We start from the raw sequence: 17,186 nt of genomic DNA on the forward strand, positions 1-17,186 counted from the left end.
GAGAAAGGACAGCCTCTTCAATAAGTGGTGCTGGGAAAACTGGACAGGTACATGTAAAAGTATGAGATTAGATCACTCCCTAACACCATACACAAAAATAAGCTCAAAATGGATTAAAGACCTAAATGTAAGGCCAGGCACTATAAAACTCTTAGAGGAAAACATAGGCAGAACACTCTATGACATAAATCACAGCAAGATCCTTTTTGACCCACCTCCTAGAGAAATGGAAATAAAAATAAGCAAATGGGACCTAATGAAACTTCAAAGCTTTTGCACAGCAAAGGCAACCATAAACAAGCACAAAAGACAACCCTCAGAATGGGAGAAAATATTTGCAAATGAAGCAACTGACAAAGGATTAATCTCCAAAATTTATAAGCAGCTCAATAACATAAAAACAAACAACGCAATCCAAAAATGGGCAGAAGACCTAACTAGACATTTCTCCAAAGAAGATATACAGACTGCCAACAAACACATGAAAGAATGCTCAACATCATTAATCGTTAGAGAAATGCAAATCAAAACTACAATGAGATATCATCTCACACCAGTCAGAATGGCCATCATCAAAAAATCTAGAAACAATAAATGCTGGAGAGGGTGTGGAGAAAAGGGAACACTCTTGCACTGCTGGTGGGAATGTGAATTGGTACAGCCACTATGGAGAACAGTATGGAGGTTCCTTTAAAAACTACAAATAGAACAACCATATGACCCAGCAATCCCACTACTGGGCATATACCGAGAAAACCATAATTCAAAAAGAGTCATGTACCAAAATGTTCATTGCAGCTCTATTTACAATAGCCCGGAGATGGAAACAACCTAAGTGTCCATCATTGGATGAATGGATAAAGAAGGTGTGGCACATATATACTATGGAATATTACTCAGCCATAAAAAGAAAGGAAATTGAGCTATTTGTAATGAGGTGGATAGACCTAGAGTCTGTCATATAGATTGAAGTAAGTCAGAAAGAGTAAGACAAATATTGTATGCTAACACATATATATGGAATATAAGGGGGAAAAAAATGTCATGAAGAACCTAGGGGTAAGACAGGAATAAAGACACAGACCTACTAGAGAATGGACTTGAGGATATGGGGAGGGGGAAGGGTCAGCTGTGACAAAGCGATAGAGAGGCATGGACATATATACACTACCCAACGTAAGTTAGATAGCTAGTGGGAAGCAGGTGCATGGCACAGGGAGATCAGCTCGGTGCTTTGTGACCACCTGGAGGGGTGGGATAGGGAGTGTGGGAGGGAGGGAGACGCAAGAGGGAAGAGATTTGGGAACATATGTATGTGTAAAACTGATTCACTTTGTTATAAAGCAGAAACTAACACACCATTGTAAAGCAATTATACTCCAATAAAGATGTAAAAAATAAAATACTACACTGATTGTATTTTGAGTTGTGGTTTTGATAAGGGATATGGACTTTTAATTTCAAGTGGAAAAATAAAGGAAAATATACTTAAGAAATATGGAATTGAAAAACAGACTTTAGAAATCTTCAGAGGAGGAAATATTTTGCAAACAAAAACTGGAGGAACTCCTGGGCTGCAAAAAGTTTGAGATAGCTTAAATCTGCAATCAATCTTCTCGGCATCACCTCTAAATCTGGGACTAAAAGGATTGTAATTTTAAGCTGAGTTTACGCCTTGCCATCCAACAGAAGAGAAACTATTGAGCCTCGCAAAGTAAGCGAATTTGAAGCTTTGTTGCCATGTAAGGTGGCATCAACTAGGGTGAACAGAATAACGATCATTGGAAATAGCCAAGAACATAATCGTGAGTGAATCAGGCACAAGGCAGAACTATGTTTGCAAAATCAAAAGTTCTTAGTTTTGAAGGGAGTCTGGTAGAGAGGCCTCAACTAGTACAGGCTTCTGAGAGTGGCAGTAGAAAAAGAGAAATGGTAGCTCTGAAAGAGTAATGAGAAATACACAGAGTATGTATGGGTCTACTGCAGAATTCCAATTGGCTCTTGTAGTTTAGACCAAATCAAAGGACAATATACAGACAGTTCATTGTTTGACAATGCAGGAAATCCAAATGACCATTAAAATGGCTAGAAAAAGTCATAGATTAACATAGTACTATAGAGATACACCTTTGTTTAACTTGACACAATCACAAAGGTGGCTAATCCAACTTCCTCACCAAGTTCCACTGAGTGCAGGAAGAGAATAGTGTCTATAAACCAGTGATAATGGATATCATCAAATCTTTTCCTCCATAGATATGACTACCATTAAATTTACTAAATAGGCTAACATTTCATTAAGGAAAGAGTTGCGGCAAGCAAGGAAGTTATTTAGAATGATGGTGATGGGCGGTTCAATCTAGACTCCAGATAAAATGAGGTTTCCATTCTCATCTTTTATGGAAGATAGAAGATCTTTCTTTCGTACCTATTTGCATTGTTCCTGAATGACTGTGAAGAGGAAAGGCTACATCTTGCTCTTGGAATGTCTGCAGGTGACAGGGACCTGGGAAGAGTGGAAGGACACAGATGGCAGGCTGTGTGATGGTTCTGAGAAGAAAACTGGTGCTCATGGGGGAGGTGTTATAAGGGGAGGTTTGGGGGACTCTGTGTGCTGGATTGGGAAGTCACTTCCAACAAGCTGATAAAGGGGGCCCTTAGAGGCAGCTGCCACGTCCTTCCTTGTAATAAATGCCCTCTTGACCTTGGACCCTACAGAGAGTTATTCTCCTCCCATGGCCGGCCTGGGCTGACGAACACCAACATGAGAACCCTCAGCTCTGGCAGGTCTTCCTGTCCTTAATACTAGAGCCTGAGTTCTGGGGATGGGGATAGCTGAAAAGTGTGAACTTCTAGACAGGATATTAAAATTTCCTCCCTATTTATTTGGTGGATTTAGATATTATTTTCAGAGCTTGTCCCTTAAAACTCTTAAAATCTTGAGTCTTCTCAGAGTTTGTCTGAAATAGCCCTTACCCCCATTTCCAAAGCAAGCCTACTTGTCACTATTATTTAGTCGACAGCTCTGTCAAATTGTTTGAGACAGACTCTTTAAGTCAGTCTCCGGGACTTCCCTGGTGGTCCAGTGGTTAAGACTCTGTGCTCCCAGTGCAGCGGGCACAGGTTTGATCCCTGGTTGGGGAACTAAGATCCCACATGCTGCACAGCGTGGCCAAAAACAATACATTAATTACACTAAATCAAATCAGTCTCCAATTTTCCTGACTGAAACTGCACCTACTTATTTTGATGTAAAAAAAGTAGTCTGAGAATTCATACTTCTTATGTATGAATACTTATTAAGCACCTCCTAGGAGCTAGGCAGACATACAGGGATGGGGACAGCGGGAACAGAGGAGTCTGATTCCCCTCCTGGACCGTGTGATCCTGTTCTCCTGTCCACAGTCACTGCCCATACCAGTGCTATAAATCATTGTTACGATCATTTCCATTTGGACAGACTGACCTCATTCCGGGGTCCTTCAGTTGATATCCAGTTGATTGGATTTTAAGTGACACTAATGAAACTAATAAGTCATACAAAGCTCTCTTGTTAGGATCTGGATTTAAATTTAAAAGATGTTATCTTGGAAATAGGAGTTGGCCAAGTAAATGAAGGAATGAAGACAAGATTCTATATTTGACTACTTTACTTGTTGAGCCATATACTCTGGTTTGACCATGGATATCTCAGCAACATTATACTTTATCTTTCTGCCTCCTAACGATAAGCTGGTCTTCTTGATTAAATTTTCTGTTTCCTTGTTCAAAAGTGAAGACAATGATTTCATCAGAAAGCAAGAATGATTAAATGCTAGCATCACTTATCCATAAACCGCCATGCTATCTCCAAAATTTACAAGCAGCTCATGCAGCTCAATAACAAAAAAACAAACAACCCCATCCAAAAATGGGCAGAAGACCTAAACAGACATTTCTCCAAAGAAGATATACAGAATGCCAACAAACACATGAAAGAATGCTCAACCTCATTAATCATTAGAGAAATGCAAATCAAAACTACAATGAGATATCATCTCACACCAGTCAGAATGGCCATCATCAAAAAATCTAGAAACAATAAATGCTGGAGAGGGTGTGGAGAAAAGGGGACACTCTTGCACTGCTGGTGGGAATGTGAATTGGTTCAGCCACTATGGAGAACAGTATGGAGGTTCCTTAAAAAACTACAAATAGAATTACCATATGACCCAGCAATCCCACTACTGGGCATATACCCTGAGAAAACCAAAATTCAAAAGGAGTCATGTACCAAAATGTTCATTGCAGCTCTATTTACAATAGCCCGGAGATGGAAAGAACCTAAGCGCCCATCATCGGACGAATGGATAAAGAAGATGTGGCACATATACACAATGGAATATTACTCAGCCTTAAAAAGAAATGAAATTGAGATATTTGTAATGAGATGGATAGACCTAGAGTCTGTCATACAGAGTGAAGTAAGTCAGAAAGACAAAGACAGATACCGTATGCTAACACATATATATGGAATTTGAGGGGAAAAAATGTCATGAAGAACCTAGGGATAAGACAGGAATGGAGGCGCAGACCTACTGGAGAGCGGACTTGGGGATATGGGGAGGGGAAAGGGTGAGTTTTGACAGGGCGAGAGAGAGTCATGGACATATACACACTAACAAACGTGGTGGGGTGGATAGCTGGGGGGAAGCAGCCGCAAGGCACAGGGATATTAGCTCGGGGCTTTGGGACAGCCTGGAGGGGTGGGAGGGGGAGAGTGGGAGGGAGGGAGATGCAGGAGGGAAGACACATGGGAGCACATGTATATGTATAGCTGATTCACTTTGTTATAAATCAGAAACTAACACACCATTGTAAAGCAATTATACCCCAATAAAGATGTTAAAAAAAAAAAAAAAAAAAAAAAAAAAAAAAAAACCGCCATGCTTTATAAAGTACAATAATGCGGCTTGATACATTTCCAAAGTTACCTTCAGCTTGGACAAGAAAAATGACAATAGCCAATGTCCCTGACTACTTATGATGTAGCAGACATTGGTCCAAATGTTTTACATATATCTAATTTGGTCCCCCAAAACAGCTCTTCGAAGCTGATAGTTTTCTTGTTTCTTCTTTACAGAGGAAAGACTGCAGCCAGAGGGGTGACACAGCCAGCTTGAGAGGTCTCACAGCAAGAGAGTGCAGGAACCTGGGTGTGAACCCAGAGAGTTTGCTCCAGAGCTCATACTTTTAACTCCTGGGCTGTGCTGCCTCAGTTTCCTAAAAAGGATGGTTTTGTAAAGCTGCTGGAGTCCAGTTTGGATAATGAAGATTCATTAAGAGTCCTGCCCCATCTGATAAGTCTCCATTCCACCTCTCAATTTCTCTAAAATCTACCCCTTCACAGTACACACTGCCACTGCCTTCACTCAGCTTTCCTTTCATTCACTGGCCTGGATCATTTTAATCATCTCTCATCTCTCAATCTGTCTCTTTGGTTGGGCTCACCCCTCTTCTAATTCCTTCTCCATATTGCTACCAAAATTATTTGGCTAAATCACGAAGCTGATTCTAATGCTTAGGACTACTCAGCAGTCCCCCATAATCCATACAGAGTCTAAACAAATGGGTAGAGTCCAAACTACTTCTCACGATAACGGAGACACTCCACACCCTGTATCTCTCTAACTCTGTGACTGCCCCTCCCAACCTTACCCTCTCTGCTCCAACAACAGAATCAATCAACCATATTACTATGAATGCCCCAAGTCCCTCCCTCACTCTCACGCCTTTGTTCTTTCCTCTGCCTGTGAAGCTCTCAGTAGGTGAAATCTTTTGTCCCACCTGGATCCATCTCCCTTCTTATGGCAAGGGCATCCCAGTTGGGAGCAGTGAATCACTCTCTCCCTAGGCTGGTTATCAGGCTGGTTATCAAATCTAAATTTCATACTTTCTGCCTGCTCTGTGAACATGTAGCTTGGCCCTTTACATCTTTTTTTTTTTGAAGATGTTGGGGGTAGGAGTTTATTAATTTATTTATTTATTTTTGCTGTGTTGGGTCTTCGTTTCTGTGCGAGGGCTTTCTCTAGTTGTGGCAAGCGGGGGCCACAATTCATCGCGGTGCGCGGGCCTCTCACTATCGCCGCCTCTTGTTGCAGAGCACAGGCTCCAGACGCGCAGGCTCAGTAGTTGTGGCTCACGGGCCTAGTTGCTCCGCGGCATGTGGGATCTTCCCAGACCAGGGCTCGAACCCGTGTCCCCTGCATTAGCAGGCAGATGCTCAACCACTGCACCACCAGGGAAGCCCTACATCTTATTCCTATGTTAAGCTTTGTAGGGAGAGAGTGTTTGACAGGCAACAAAGGAGGAAGGGGTTTTGTTTCCTGGTCCTGGAGTGCTCCCTGGACAGGCTGGGCAGCAGGGGTAGCTCCTCCAACACCAGCTGGCCCCCATGGGTGATTCTGTAGTGCAATACCTCTAGTGAGACATGTCTCCACGCACAGTTTTCCTTGACACCCTAAAGGGCAGATTTCTAGCAAGTTCCGTTGGCTTGTGTGGCACTTCAGTGGCCTCTCTGTCATCCAGTGACCTAGGAACATCTGGATCTTGGCCCTGGTTTGGGGTGGGCTTCCCCTAGTGTGCTCTATCTCAGTCCTGGGGGGAGTGGCTGCTCCTTCCATCCGCCATTCCTAGATTCCCTAGAGTTCTCTTTACGTCTTCCTAGACAATTCCTTGTTACTCTAATCTATTAGAGCTGATAATTCTTTATATTAAGCTTTCCCTGCTCAAATTACTGTGTAGCATCGCTCTCACTACTGGACAGGATGATACCTCCCCCACTCTTTTGATGGGGCCAACCTCTTTCCAATCACCCTCAACACTTAGCCCCCAGCTTCAGGCTTGGGCTTGTGACTCCAGCCTGTTCAATCTGTGGTTGAACAATTAGTTCAGGAAAAGGCAAATCTCATTCAGTTCACTGAGCCCCAGTCCTAACACCTCCCTCTCCCAACCACATCACCCTTCTTCACATTATCCCAAATCACCCAACAATACAATTTGGTTGAACTGATCCCATCCTTGGCTTGGCGGGTGATGAGGGAGAAGAACAGTGCTGATCAAACTAAGAAATCAGCACATCCCATGTCCCCTCTAAATAATTAACTCAGATGTATACCTGATTTAGAGGCCAAAATGACTAACAAAATTGTAAAACTTTTATTTGAGCTGCCTGGGAAGAGAATTTCCTCCTTTTTGCTAACTATAGTCTAGAAGCATGTAATCTTGAGAATATTTTGCAGCTACCTTGAGATTTTGAGAAAAGGGCCTACAGAGAAGAGTGTCCTTAGTGAGGAAAATGAGATAGAAACCTGATCCTTGTCACATGTTTGTACCTTGATCAAGCTTTGCCTGAAGCTACCTGCCTCTGGACTTGGGGAGCCAATATATTCCCTTTTGGGAAGGCCAACTTGAGTTGGGTTTCTGTTATTTAAAATGGAAAACATCCTAATTATTATGTTTTCCTTCCAGGTGAGACCATAGCAATATGCACAATTTTCACAACATGTGCTTCACTCTTTCTTAATGTCTCCGCCACCTATAAAGTTGTGAAGGCAGGAGCTGAGTCTTATTTACCTTTGAAGTCATATATCTTGGCACAACGTCTTATACACAGTAGGCATCCAATAAGTATCTCTTGAAAGGATAACTGAATAAATAAGTAAATTCCAAATAAATCAGCTGACGTTAATGCCGTGACAGCTCTGATGAAAAACATGTGCTAAGAATCTGGGCAGTAACTTCTACCTTTATAATCAGAGACAAGGATATTTTATACCTCGATTATGTGCAGCAGAAATGAACAAAATATTGTAAATCAACTATACTTATATATATATATACATATATTTTAAAGAGCTACATCAGAGTTGCAGGACAAAACAGTAGACTGCTGAGAAATAATGTTACTGGGGACTCACTAAGACCATTCAATGCTAATGTCACAAAAATCACAGGCAATATTAAACTCACCCACCAACAATGGGGCAGCAGCATTAGATTTGTCCCCTGGTAGCCTCGAAGATAATCTGAATTTCCTGAGAAGTTGACTAAATGGTTGTGTTTTCTCATTTTGCTATTGACTTTCTAGAGAGCAATTCTGAGATAATCGGGAACATCATTATTCCAGGACTCAGACTGAGTACAGGAAAAAAAAGTGATTGTTTCCTCTGACACACACATGGCTAGGTGAGTTTGTGTGTAATGACATCACCAACGCTAAGAATTGGACAGTATACTCTGATTGCATTCATTCAGAGTTTAGGGAAAATAAATATCGCTCTTCTTGATCACTGATTGAAATGCAGGAGTCCTTTCAAAGCGTGAAGTGTCACAACTCCATCTCCACTGATAATGTCAACTGATTGCAGGATACACCAGGTGTCTGTAGGGAATCACTCACCAGCAACTTCAACAATACAAGTGATTATAATTCAGTAGTTTTTAATGATGTCTGATGTGCAAATGATTCCTTTAGCTTCGCTCAGGAACATCAAATTCCCTCTTTGGCGATAACTCGGCTTTGAACTATATGTCACTCGCTGTTCCATCACTATCTTCCTGAATTCAAAATAACTACAGTAGCAAAAACCTTCAGCAGTCATACGAATCCTTAATATATTCAAAAGAGAGCTCAACATTAAAGCACACACAAATACTTGCAAAATAGAGCAAGTAGCTTAATTTGAGCAGCCAGAATATCTATGTGTTATATGAAAAGATGGACTCCTTAGCAGGCATATAAACTTAAGTGTGCAAATGTAATTTTAAGGTAGCAGAATGCAAAAACCTACACACTGCCAAATCACACAACCTCTGCAGAATTCCCAGTTCTTTACTCATGTTCAGAGGGTGAATGAGTTTTGCTCAAGATTACTCAATTTGCCAACAATTACCTAGAGGGTGCAGGGCAGAAAATGAAGACGGGCATTTTAGGAGAATAAATTGACTCTCCTTCATCTGCTCAGTGAATTACTGATGGAAAGGCATGAAAATAAGTTTCTGATAAGAAGGCAATTCCCTCCATATTCCTGTAAGTTACTCAGAAATGAGAAAAATCAGTATCTGGAAAGAACGGCAATAGAGTTTGGGCATATGGCCTGAAAGATGAAAAGTAAAATATTATCTGAAGTGCTTAAAGGTAAAATACCTTGGCAGTGGTTAACACGGCAGGAAGCTACAGGACTCCTTATACTGTGTTAATCAATGTCCCGACCCCAAATCAAGTCACTGCTTTATTACCGTTAGAAAGCGCCTGCCACTCTTTTTCTCATCTATGTTCTATCAACCATTTGGTAAGGAAACTCATTTTTATTTGGCATAAGTCTTGATAAAAGTATAGATGATAATTTCTAACCTGCTCCATCAAAATACATGAAGCTATTTCCTTCATCTTGATTTAAAAACAAGTAAGTAGATGCTGGCAGACAACACTTGTTTATGAGAGGATGTGCTTCTATAGAAAAGAATACAAATGCCAAGCAGAATTATATACCATGTTCATTTGCAAAGAATTGTTGACACATTGTCTTTTTTAGGGGATTGGAACAATAGTCCCATCGTATGAAACCCTGATTGACCTGAACCCAAGTATGACACACCCCGCCTGAGTAATTCAGCGCTAGCACCAGACGCTGCAGTTCCCCATTTGATCCACAAGAGGGCACCATTCCGCCACCGTTGTTCCCTGCAGAGGCTGCGCTTTCAGTAGAACAAATGTGTTTTTCAGTCTACAATCATTTTTAATTTTACTACTGACAGTCTGACAGGACTACTTAATATTGCTGGGTTGACCTTTCCATATTTTGTGCTAAATCTTTTTTTTTTTAACTTCTCTTAATCTGCTGTGTCGGGAAGAGGATATAATTGACTCCACATGAAGACAGGCTGCAGTGTGATGTTATCAACCGACAGCACTGGTCAAAACAGGTGGATAGAGGCAGGATTGCAGGCAGCAGCTGGTGCCGTACATCACACTACAGGCCCCGATTGCACGAGCACCCTCCACGTGTGGACCATTCGGGGAGAATATTTAGCCTTCATCAATCCTCAAGAGGGGCTTGAAATGGCCTTCCACGGCACAGATAACATACAAGATGTAAAGTTAATTTCCTTAGGTTCAGTCCTATTCTCCTGGTAAAGGGAGACTGTCCATCTGGGGAAAGATCTTTCTTAAAATGTTGCCTTTGAAGACTAAGCAGGCTGGAAGAGAAAGGTAACAAAACTTTTTCTCCAACACACTTGAGAACAAAGTCATCTGTAGCCTAAAAGAAGCACATAATTCAGGCGGGGCTGCAGAAATAACAGCCAGCACTGCAGTTCCGGGATCTGACGATGGTGACATAGCCGCCACTTACCAAACACTTACTTTGCACCGGACTCCGTGATGAATGCTTCATAAGGAATTCCCCCAGTTTAAACCTCCCCACAACTCTGAGGACTGCACAATCACTAGCCCCCTACTAACAGATGGGGTGTGAGACCTAAGGAAGTTTCATTTATTATTATTTTAAATTTATTTGTTTATTTTTGGCTGTGTTGGGTCTTCGTTTCTGTGCGAGGGCTTTCTCCAGTTGCGGCGAGCGGGGGCCACTCTTCATCGTAGGGCGTGGGCTTCTCACGGTCGCGGCCGCTCGTTATGGCGCACTGACTCCAGACGCGCAGGCTCAGTAGCTGTGGCTTGTGGGCCCAGCTGCTCCGCAGCATGTGGGATCCTCCCTGACCAGGGCTCGAACCCGTGTCCCCTGCATTGGCAGGCAGACTCTCAACCACTGCGCCACCAGGGAAGCCCTATTATTTTTTTTACACATATATTTTATTGAAGTATAGTTGATTTACAATGTTGCGATAATTACTGCTGTACAGCAAAAGTGACTCAGTTGTACATATGTATAGATTCTCCTTTTTAAGACTCTTTTCCATTCTGGTTCATCATAGGTTATTGAATCTAGTTCTCTGTGCTCTACAGGAGGACCTTGTTGTTTATCCATTCTCTGGATAATAGCTTCCGTCTGCTAACCCCAGCCTCCCCTCCCATCCCTCCCTCCCCGCCCCCCTTTGGCTACCACCCCTCTGTTCTCTATGCTGTGGAGGCTTTATGTGGTGGGTTAGGACTGGCTGACAAGTGGACCCCAAACCAAGATTAGACGTAGGCTGTCTTACTCCAGTGGCCATAAGGTTATTCATAAAGTTACACTGCCCCTCAGTATCCTGTGAAATAGGTAGTCTATCCTCAAACTGCTCACCTCATCCAACTTACAAGAGCCTTCCCGGGTTTCTGAGGCTTATTCTCTGAGAAAAGTCTGAGAGAAAAATTCCCAAGCAGGTTCTGCTTTGGGTCCCCTGGTTCCTCAGGAACCTGAAGAGAAACCATGAAGAGCTAAACCTGCTTTGTGGTTTATGACCATGCAACTCAGGCTGGGGATGTTGGAATTTGAGGCCTTTCATAATACTGCAGAGTTTATACAAAATTTTGGAAATCTTGGCTCCTTTATTGGGGCCAGCTCAGCTAAGACCCTGCCCAAGATTTTTTGACACAGAACACTTGTGATTTTGGAAATTTCTTAATGAAACTCCATATTGGACAAATCTGATATGGAAGGTGAGGTAAGAGTAGGCTGCCATGATTCATTTCCTATCTCACCTGCCCCCTCATTGTTCATTTCATGGAAAAAGAAAATAAGGGCATGGAATAGAGACCCTCTAGGCAGAAGCCACATTCCTAAGCAACTGAGTTACATCATCAAAGGGTGAGTCCACCCAGGCTGCAACTAGATACCAGTGAGCAACTAGAAAAACAGAGAAAGGCCTAGCTGTCAAGGGCTGGGAGGGCTGCACGTGACCCAGGAAAATTTGTGACCAGGGCAAGTCTCCACTTCCATTAAGAAACAGAAGACTTAAAAGGAACCAAGGAATCCTGACAAGCAAGGCACATATCATGGAGTTCTAGGGGTTGGTGGGGCACATATGCGCCCAGAGACCCAATCCAGGAATGTTAGATGCCAAGCTTGATGCAACAAGATTGATTCTAGCCATCAGTGCTATGGACAAGGCTTCTTTTTATTGCCAGACTAAGAGAGGTTCAAAGTATGTAATTCTACAAAAGGGCAATGCTGGAGCAGTTAACACAATACAATGCAACGTGGGATCCGTATTTAGCTGGGCAGAGGTGGTCACGTGGCCAGCTACCCAGAAGAGCCGGCCTGGCCTAATTACCACAGGGACCAGCGCTGCTCTGAATCTCAAGACAAAGTCCAGGCAGGCACACCACGCATGGCCTCTGCAGCCTGAAAGATGCACTGTTTTGTACGCCAAGAACTAAGGGGAAATCCAAACTCTGTGTTTTGAGAGACGGAAAACAATTCAAGTGAATCTTCTGTAGCTTTGAAAGATGTATTATTTTGGGGGCATACCACTTGGGTGAGTAACCAAGTGATCTGGTGAGCAGCGAAACATCTTTGGTCCAGTTCAGTGCCATGGTCCATGTTGCTACCCACATAAAGCACATTTTGATAAGTTCTACATACGTACAATTCTCAGATGAGATAAAAGTCTCATGACGTCTGCCATGTCCGCCAGGATGAGCAAGCGTGTTACAGCCGATAGCAGAGCCCGGGCAGCTCGCACCATGGTGCCACGCTTCACCGAGGAGCACGGATCATCAGCGAACTCTGAAGAGGCGATGCGCATCGTCTCACCTGGAAGACAGACACGGAGACACACGTGGGTAGACGGGAGGCTCAGAGGCTGGCAGTCGTAAAGATCTGTGGACGGGCCATCACAGCTCTCATTGCAAAACCACTATTACCAGGTGGTACCAGCTCCCTCAGTGCAGCAGACACTTTCAAGGCAAACTCATAAGTGCACCCAGACAGGTGCTGTAGACAAAACCCAAGTGTAAAATTATGTGTTTAGCATCAATAAGGAATATAGTTAATTCAATTTGTCTAAGAACTGAGATGAATTTGCCTTACCTTAATCATTCTTACTCTGCAAATCCCTTGGAACCAGTGGTATTCACTAGGCTAGTTGGTTTCTAACAGTTGAAGAATAAAGTTAACTGCTCCAGAGAGGAATGAAACTTAAGACCTTGGCCTCATGAACTCTGTACTCGTAATTGAGCTAATCAGACAATAACAGACTACAGAGTTACCCCAAGTCTGTTCTTTCAATTGTCTGCTAGGAAGCTACTCTCTAATATAGAGAACATTTATGAGACAATTGAAGCGATTCAACAGATGTTTATTAAGCACATACTCATGTCAGATTCTCTTCCAGGCTCTGGAATTGCAAAGGTGACTAAGAACGCCCTGGCCCCAAGGAATTCACAATCTAATGAGGACACACGTTGTAAATACATACTTATAATAGTGATTACGTGCCATCATAGACATATGATTAAGAATGAAGGCAAAGAAGAGGAGGAAGTGATTTACTTATTTAGTATGAGGCTGGAGGGAAGCTGTCAACGTTGACAGCCTTTGAAAAACTAAAATGTATTCACCAGGAAGACAAAGGTAGGAAGGAAACCCGAGGCAGCAGGAACACCACGAGGCTCCAGAACTTGGAGCAGGGCGCTGAGTATGGGGAAATGCAATGACCTGGAAAGTCACAGTGAGTCAGGGGTGTGGGGAAGACAGGCACCAGGGCCTGGAACACTGTGGAAGAGATCTGAACTGTGTCCTCAGCAGGGAGGGAAATGACTTAATAGATTTTTATTTTGGTCACATTATATAAAATAAACTGGAAGGGACAAGACTGGTGTAGAGAAAATAGGAAAACACGGTTATAATCTGAGGGAGCAGTAAAGAAGACGTGGACCAGGGAAATAGGAACGGGATACAGAGAGGAAGGGGGTATTAATGAGATCTGCATGAGAGAAACAACGGATTTGGGGACTGGTTAGGTATGGAAACCAGAGACGAGGTGGTGATGGTGAATACGGACCCAACACAATGGACAGGTACACATTTGCACCCCAGGAGAGGGAAACAAAGGGAGATCATTCACTACGTGAGATGGGCCCCATGGGGTGGATATCCACCCGGAGAACACAGAACTAGGAACTAGAACTAGGAAAAAGTATAATGAAGCTTCACAGAGCAGAAAACACACAGGGGTAGAAATACTTCAATGAACCAGAAGAGCAGAGTTAATATGACCAATTAATTAAATTAGGGTGACACAAGTCATTCAATATTTATTTATAAAATGATACTTCTCATCTATTCATCAAAACCGAGTTGATTTAAATAAAGTCAATTATATCACTGAAAGGCCATGCATCCTATAATTTATCCTAAGATATAAGGCAAAATAAAAAACTCTTCTCATCATTTTACAGGCAGATCAAAATATAATGTAATTCCCTCAGTGTTGTAGTTATTTAAACCCTCACAGTGATCCTTTTTATACTTAAGAAATGTGGGTGTGTAAGGAAATATATTGTGCTGTTGGACTTTTAAAAGAGCCTACCATCTATGACACAGCCAGCCAGGTTAGTCTTTATGCCTAGGCACAAACAAGTGGCTTAATATATAACAGCAGCATGGGAGAAGTTTAAATATTCACTGTCATACTGGTGAATTTTCAAGATGTATCGCTCTAGAGACCTAAATATACTTTAAGGTAGAGGCTGGCAGTTAGGAGGTACGTATTCAATCCCAGTGTTCTACCCTTGCCACAGGCTTGCATAAATCTCTTCTCTGCCCACCCTGTGTCGCCCAGAAAAAGACAGTAGCAAATATCTGAGTGGTGGGGAGAAGTACCTCATTCTCACTCTGTAGAGTGCAGCAAGAAAGAACATTATACACCAAGGTGAATCTAATGAAATAGCGCGAGGGTCACCCTAGGTAAAGAATGGACACATTTGTACATGGTATTAATGGGTAAGTCAGATGCTGTTGGAAGGGATCCACTTATTCAAGGAAGGGGGAGATTTATTCTGCACGTGAAACGAGGGAGCTACATGGTTGGTCCCAAATTTTCAGGTTAAATGGTATGAGTCATAGCTCAGGTAAGAATGGACCTTTCAGGCAGGGCTCTTCTCAGAAAAAAGGGCCCTAAGAGGAGAGTCCAGTCACACCACCTTCCAGCTTGTGGAGAAACCATGGCTAATCAAACTGATTTTCAAGATCAGATTTTCATATAGGAGGTCAGTATAATGGCACTTCATCCAGATGCTGACTATTTGGTCAGCAATACTGCTTCAAAGCCAGGGGATGGCACAGAGCAGGATGGAGCTGTCAGGTGGAGCTTGGGGACCACACCAGGCACTCCTGGAAGGCTCTCGGGAGATGTCCGTGACAAAGAGAATGAGACCCAGAGAGAGAGAGAGAGAGACAGAGACAGAGAGAGATCCACATTAGCAAATGTGACTCTGCAAAAGGAAATGTCACACTAAATTCTGAGATTACCCTCCAATAAATAAAAGATGATTTAATCCAATTTAAATTAAAACTAAAAACTCACTTTAAGCAGATACAAATGATTTCATGTTGTTAAAGTTTTTAAAGGAAAGGCACTCTGGAGTTGGCTATAGCTTTAATGCGTTTGTAATCTATATTACAAAATGATAAGAGAGTTTATCAGAATAAAATTAGCTATTTTCCCCGAGAACTGCTTTTTCTATAAGACTAAAATATTTAGCTAAGAAATAGCATGCATGTGTAGGAGCTGGAAGACAGCAATAAAGAGAGGACACCAGAGCTGCCTGTTTCTTTTATATACACTCTTGTATTCAAGCTCATAAACTTGATTACAGACCTAAGCTCAGAGCAGTGTTTCTATGATAAAGCCTTTGATCCTCTCAAGCCACTACCACCTGCTGGAAAGAAGAAAAAAATAACATCTCCAAATAAGTGACTAAGGGGAAATAATACTAATTAATCTGTATACAACACTTCTGTATAAAGGTTTAGTTTGTAAGTATTGTTCTAAAAGTTTTACATATATTAACCCGTGGATTAACAGAGAATATACATCTTTAACAAAGACCAAGTGTCACACCTGACTCCTTCCAACCATTATTAAACTGTGAGATCAGCGATTATTCCACTTCTGTGTTTTAGTCCCCTCAACTATAAAATAGAGGTGGAAATAATAACAGCTACTTCGTAGGCTGTCATTAGAGTTAAAGATCAAAGATAATGCATTCAAAGCACCCAGCACAAGGCTTTGCCAGTAATGGGAGCTTACTCATTATTTACCATTAATACCGCAGCTACCACTATCACTGCGATCCTCTCCAATACGACAAGAATAGTTGGTGAACTCCCAGATAAAGGTTTGGAAGTGCATTTTGTGACTGACTTCACTGCTAGTGTACACAATAATTAAGAAGCAAGAAAACATCTGCCTGATAAAAACGTATCGCTTTAAGGCAGAATATAACCCCCCCTCCCCCCAAAAGAAATGGTGTTAGTGCTTGGTTTTCAAATTGGTGCTTGTTTTGGTTCTTAGGCTACCTGGAGGAATTGGAACCTCTGCAAGGACTTGATAAATGTAGCAAGAGCCACATTCCATAAAATGGTGATTACCGTCTTGCTTAAATGCAGTAGAAGACCGCAGACTTGGAAACAGTAAACAGCGATGTGCTAAGCGTAAAAGAAAAATGGAGTGAAGAGGATCAATACTGAATCCGATGTCACTTAATATTTTTATAAAAATAAAGAGAAAAGAAATTGATAAACATGGTAACTTTAAATTTCATTGTGCAGTGGAAGTGTTTCTGAAATATCTGTGCTGTATCAAACATATAATTAAACAAAACCTATTGTAAGTTACTTTGTAGAGCAAGTAAGTTACTTTGTAAAGCAAGTAAGCACCCAATAAATTATCTCTGTTTATAAATCCAAAATTTCAATAACCCTGTATATGTAAGTCAAGTCTCTCTATAAAAAGCATGCAGTTGACTTTATACTCTTAAGTCAATAAATGTTTCTATTGATTAGTATCTTTATTCTTCTATAACCCTGACTACAAATCAAAACCAACTGAAATGTCAGTAGACTGATATATAGTACTTGGTAGTTGAAATATGATTTCAAAAAATCTTTTAATGTGATGAGGAAAGAAAAACAACGCCATAAGTGGCATCCTGACTGAACAGCAGAGATAATAGGATCATCAAAAATGCTATCATCTAATTC

General features: G+C 41.8%; 1 protein-coding gene across 5 annotated transcripts in view; it reads right to left on the reverse strand.

Moving 5' to 3' along the window:
• Window positions 1-17,186, reverse strand: part of CTNNA2 (catenin alpha 2) — a 1,049,032-nt gene that overhangs the window by 818,475 nt on the left and 213,371 nt on the right. For all 5 annotated transcript variants that reach the window (XM_065891313.1, XM_065891311.1, XM_065891310.1 and 2 more), the window contains exon 3: window positions 12,568-12,734. In XM_065891313.1, coding sequence (XP_065747385.1) covers window positions 12,568-12,734 — 167 coding nt within the window. The remainder of the gene's footprint in view (window positions 1-12,567; window positions 12,735-17,186) is intronic.

The sequence above is a fragment of the Phocoena phocoena genome, chromosome 14, assembly GCF_963924675.1.
Source record: "Phocoena phocoena chromosome 14, mPhoPho1.1, whole genome shotgun sequence".
Lineage (NCBI taxonomy): Eukaryota > Metazoa > Chordata > Mammalia > Artiodactyla > Phocoenidae > Phocoena > Phocoena phocoena.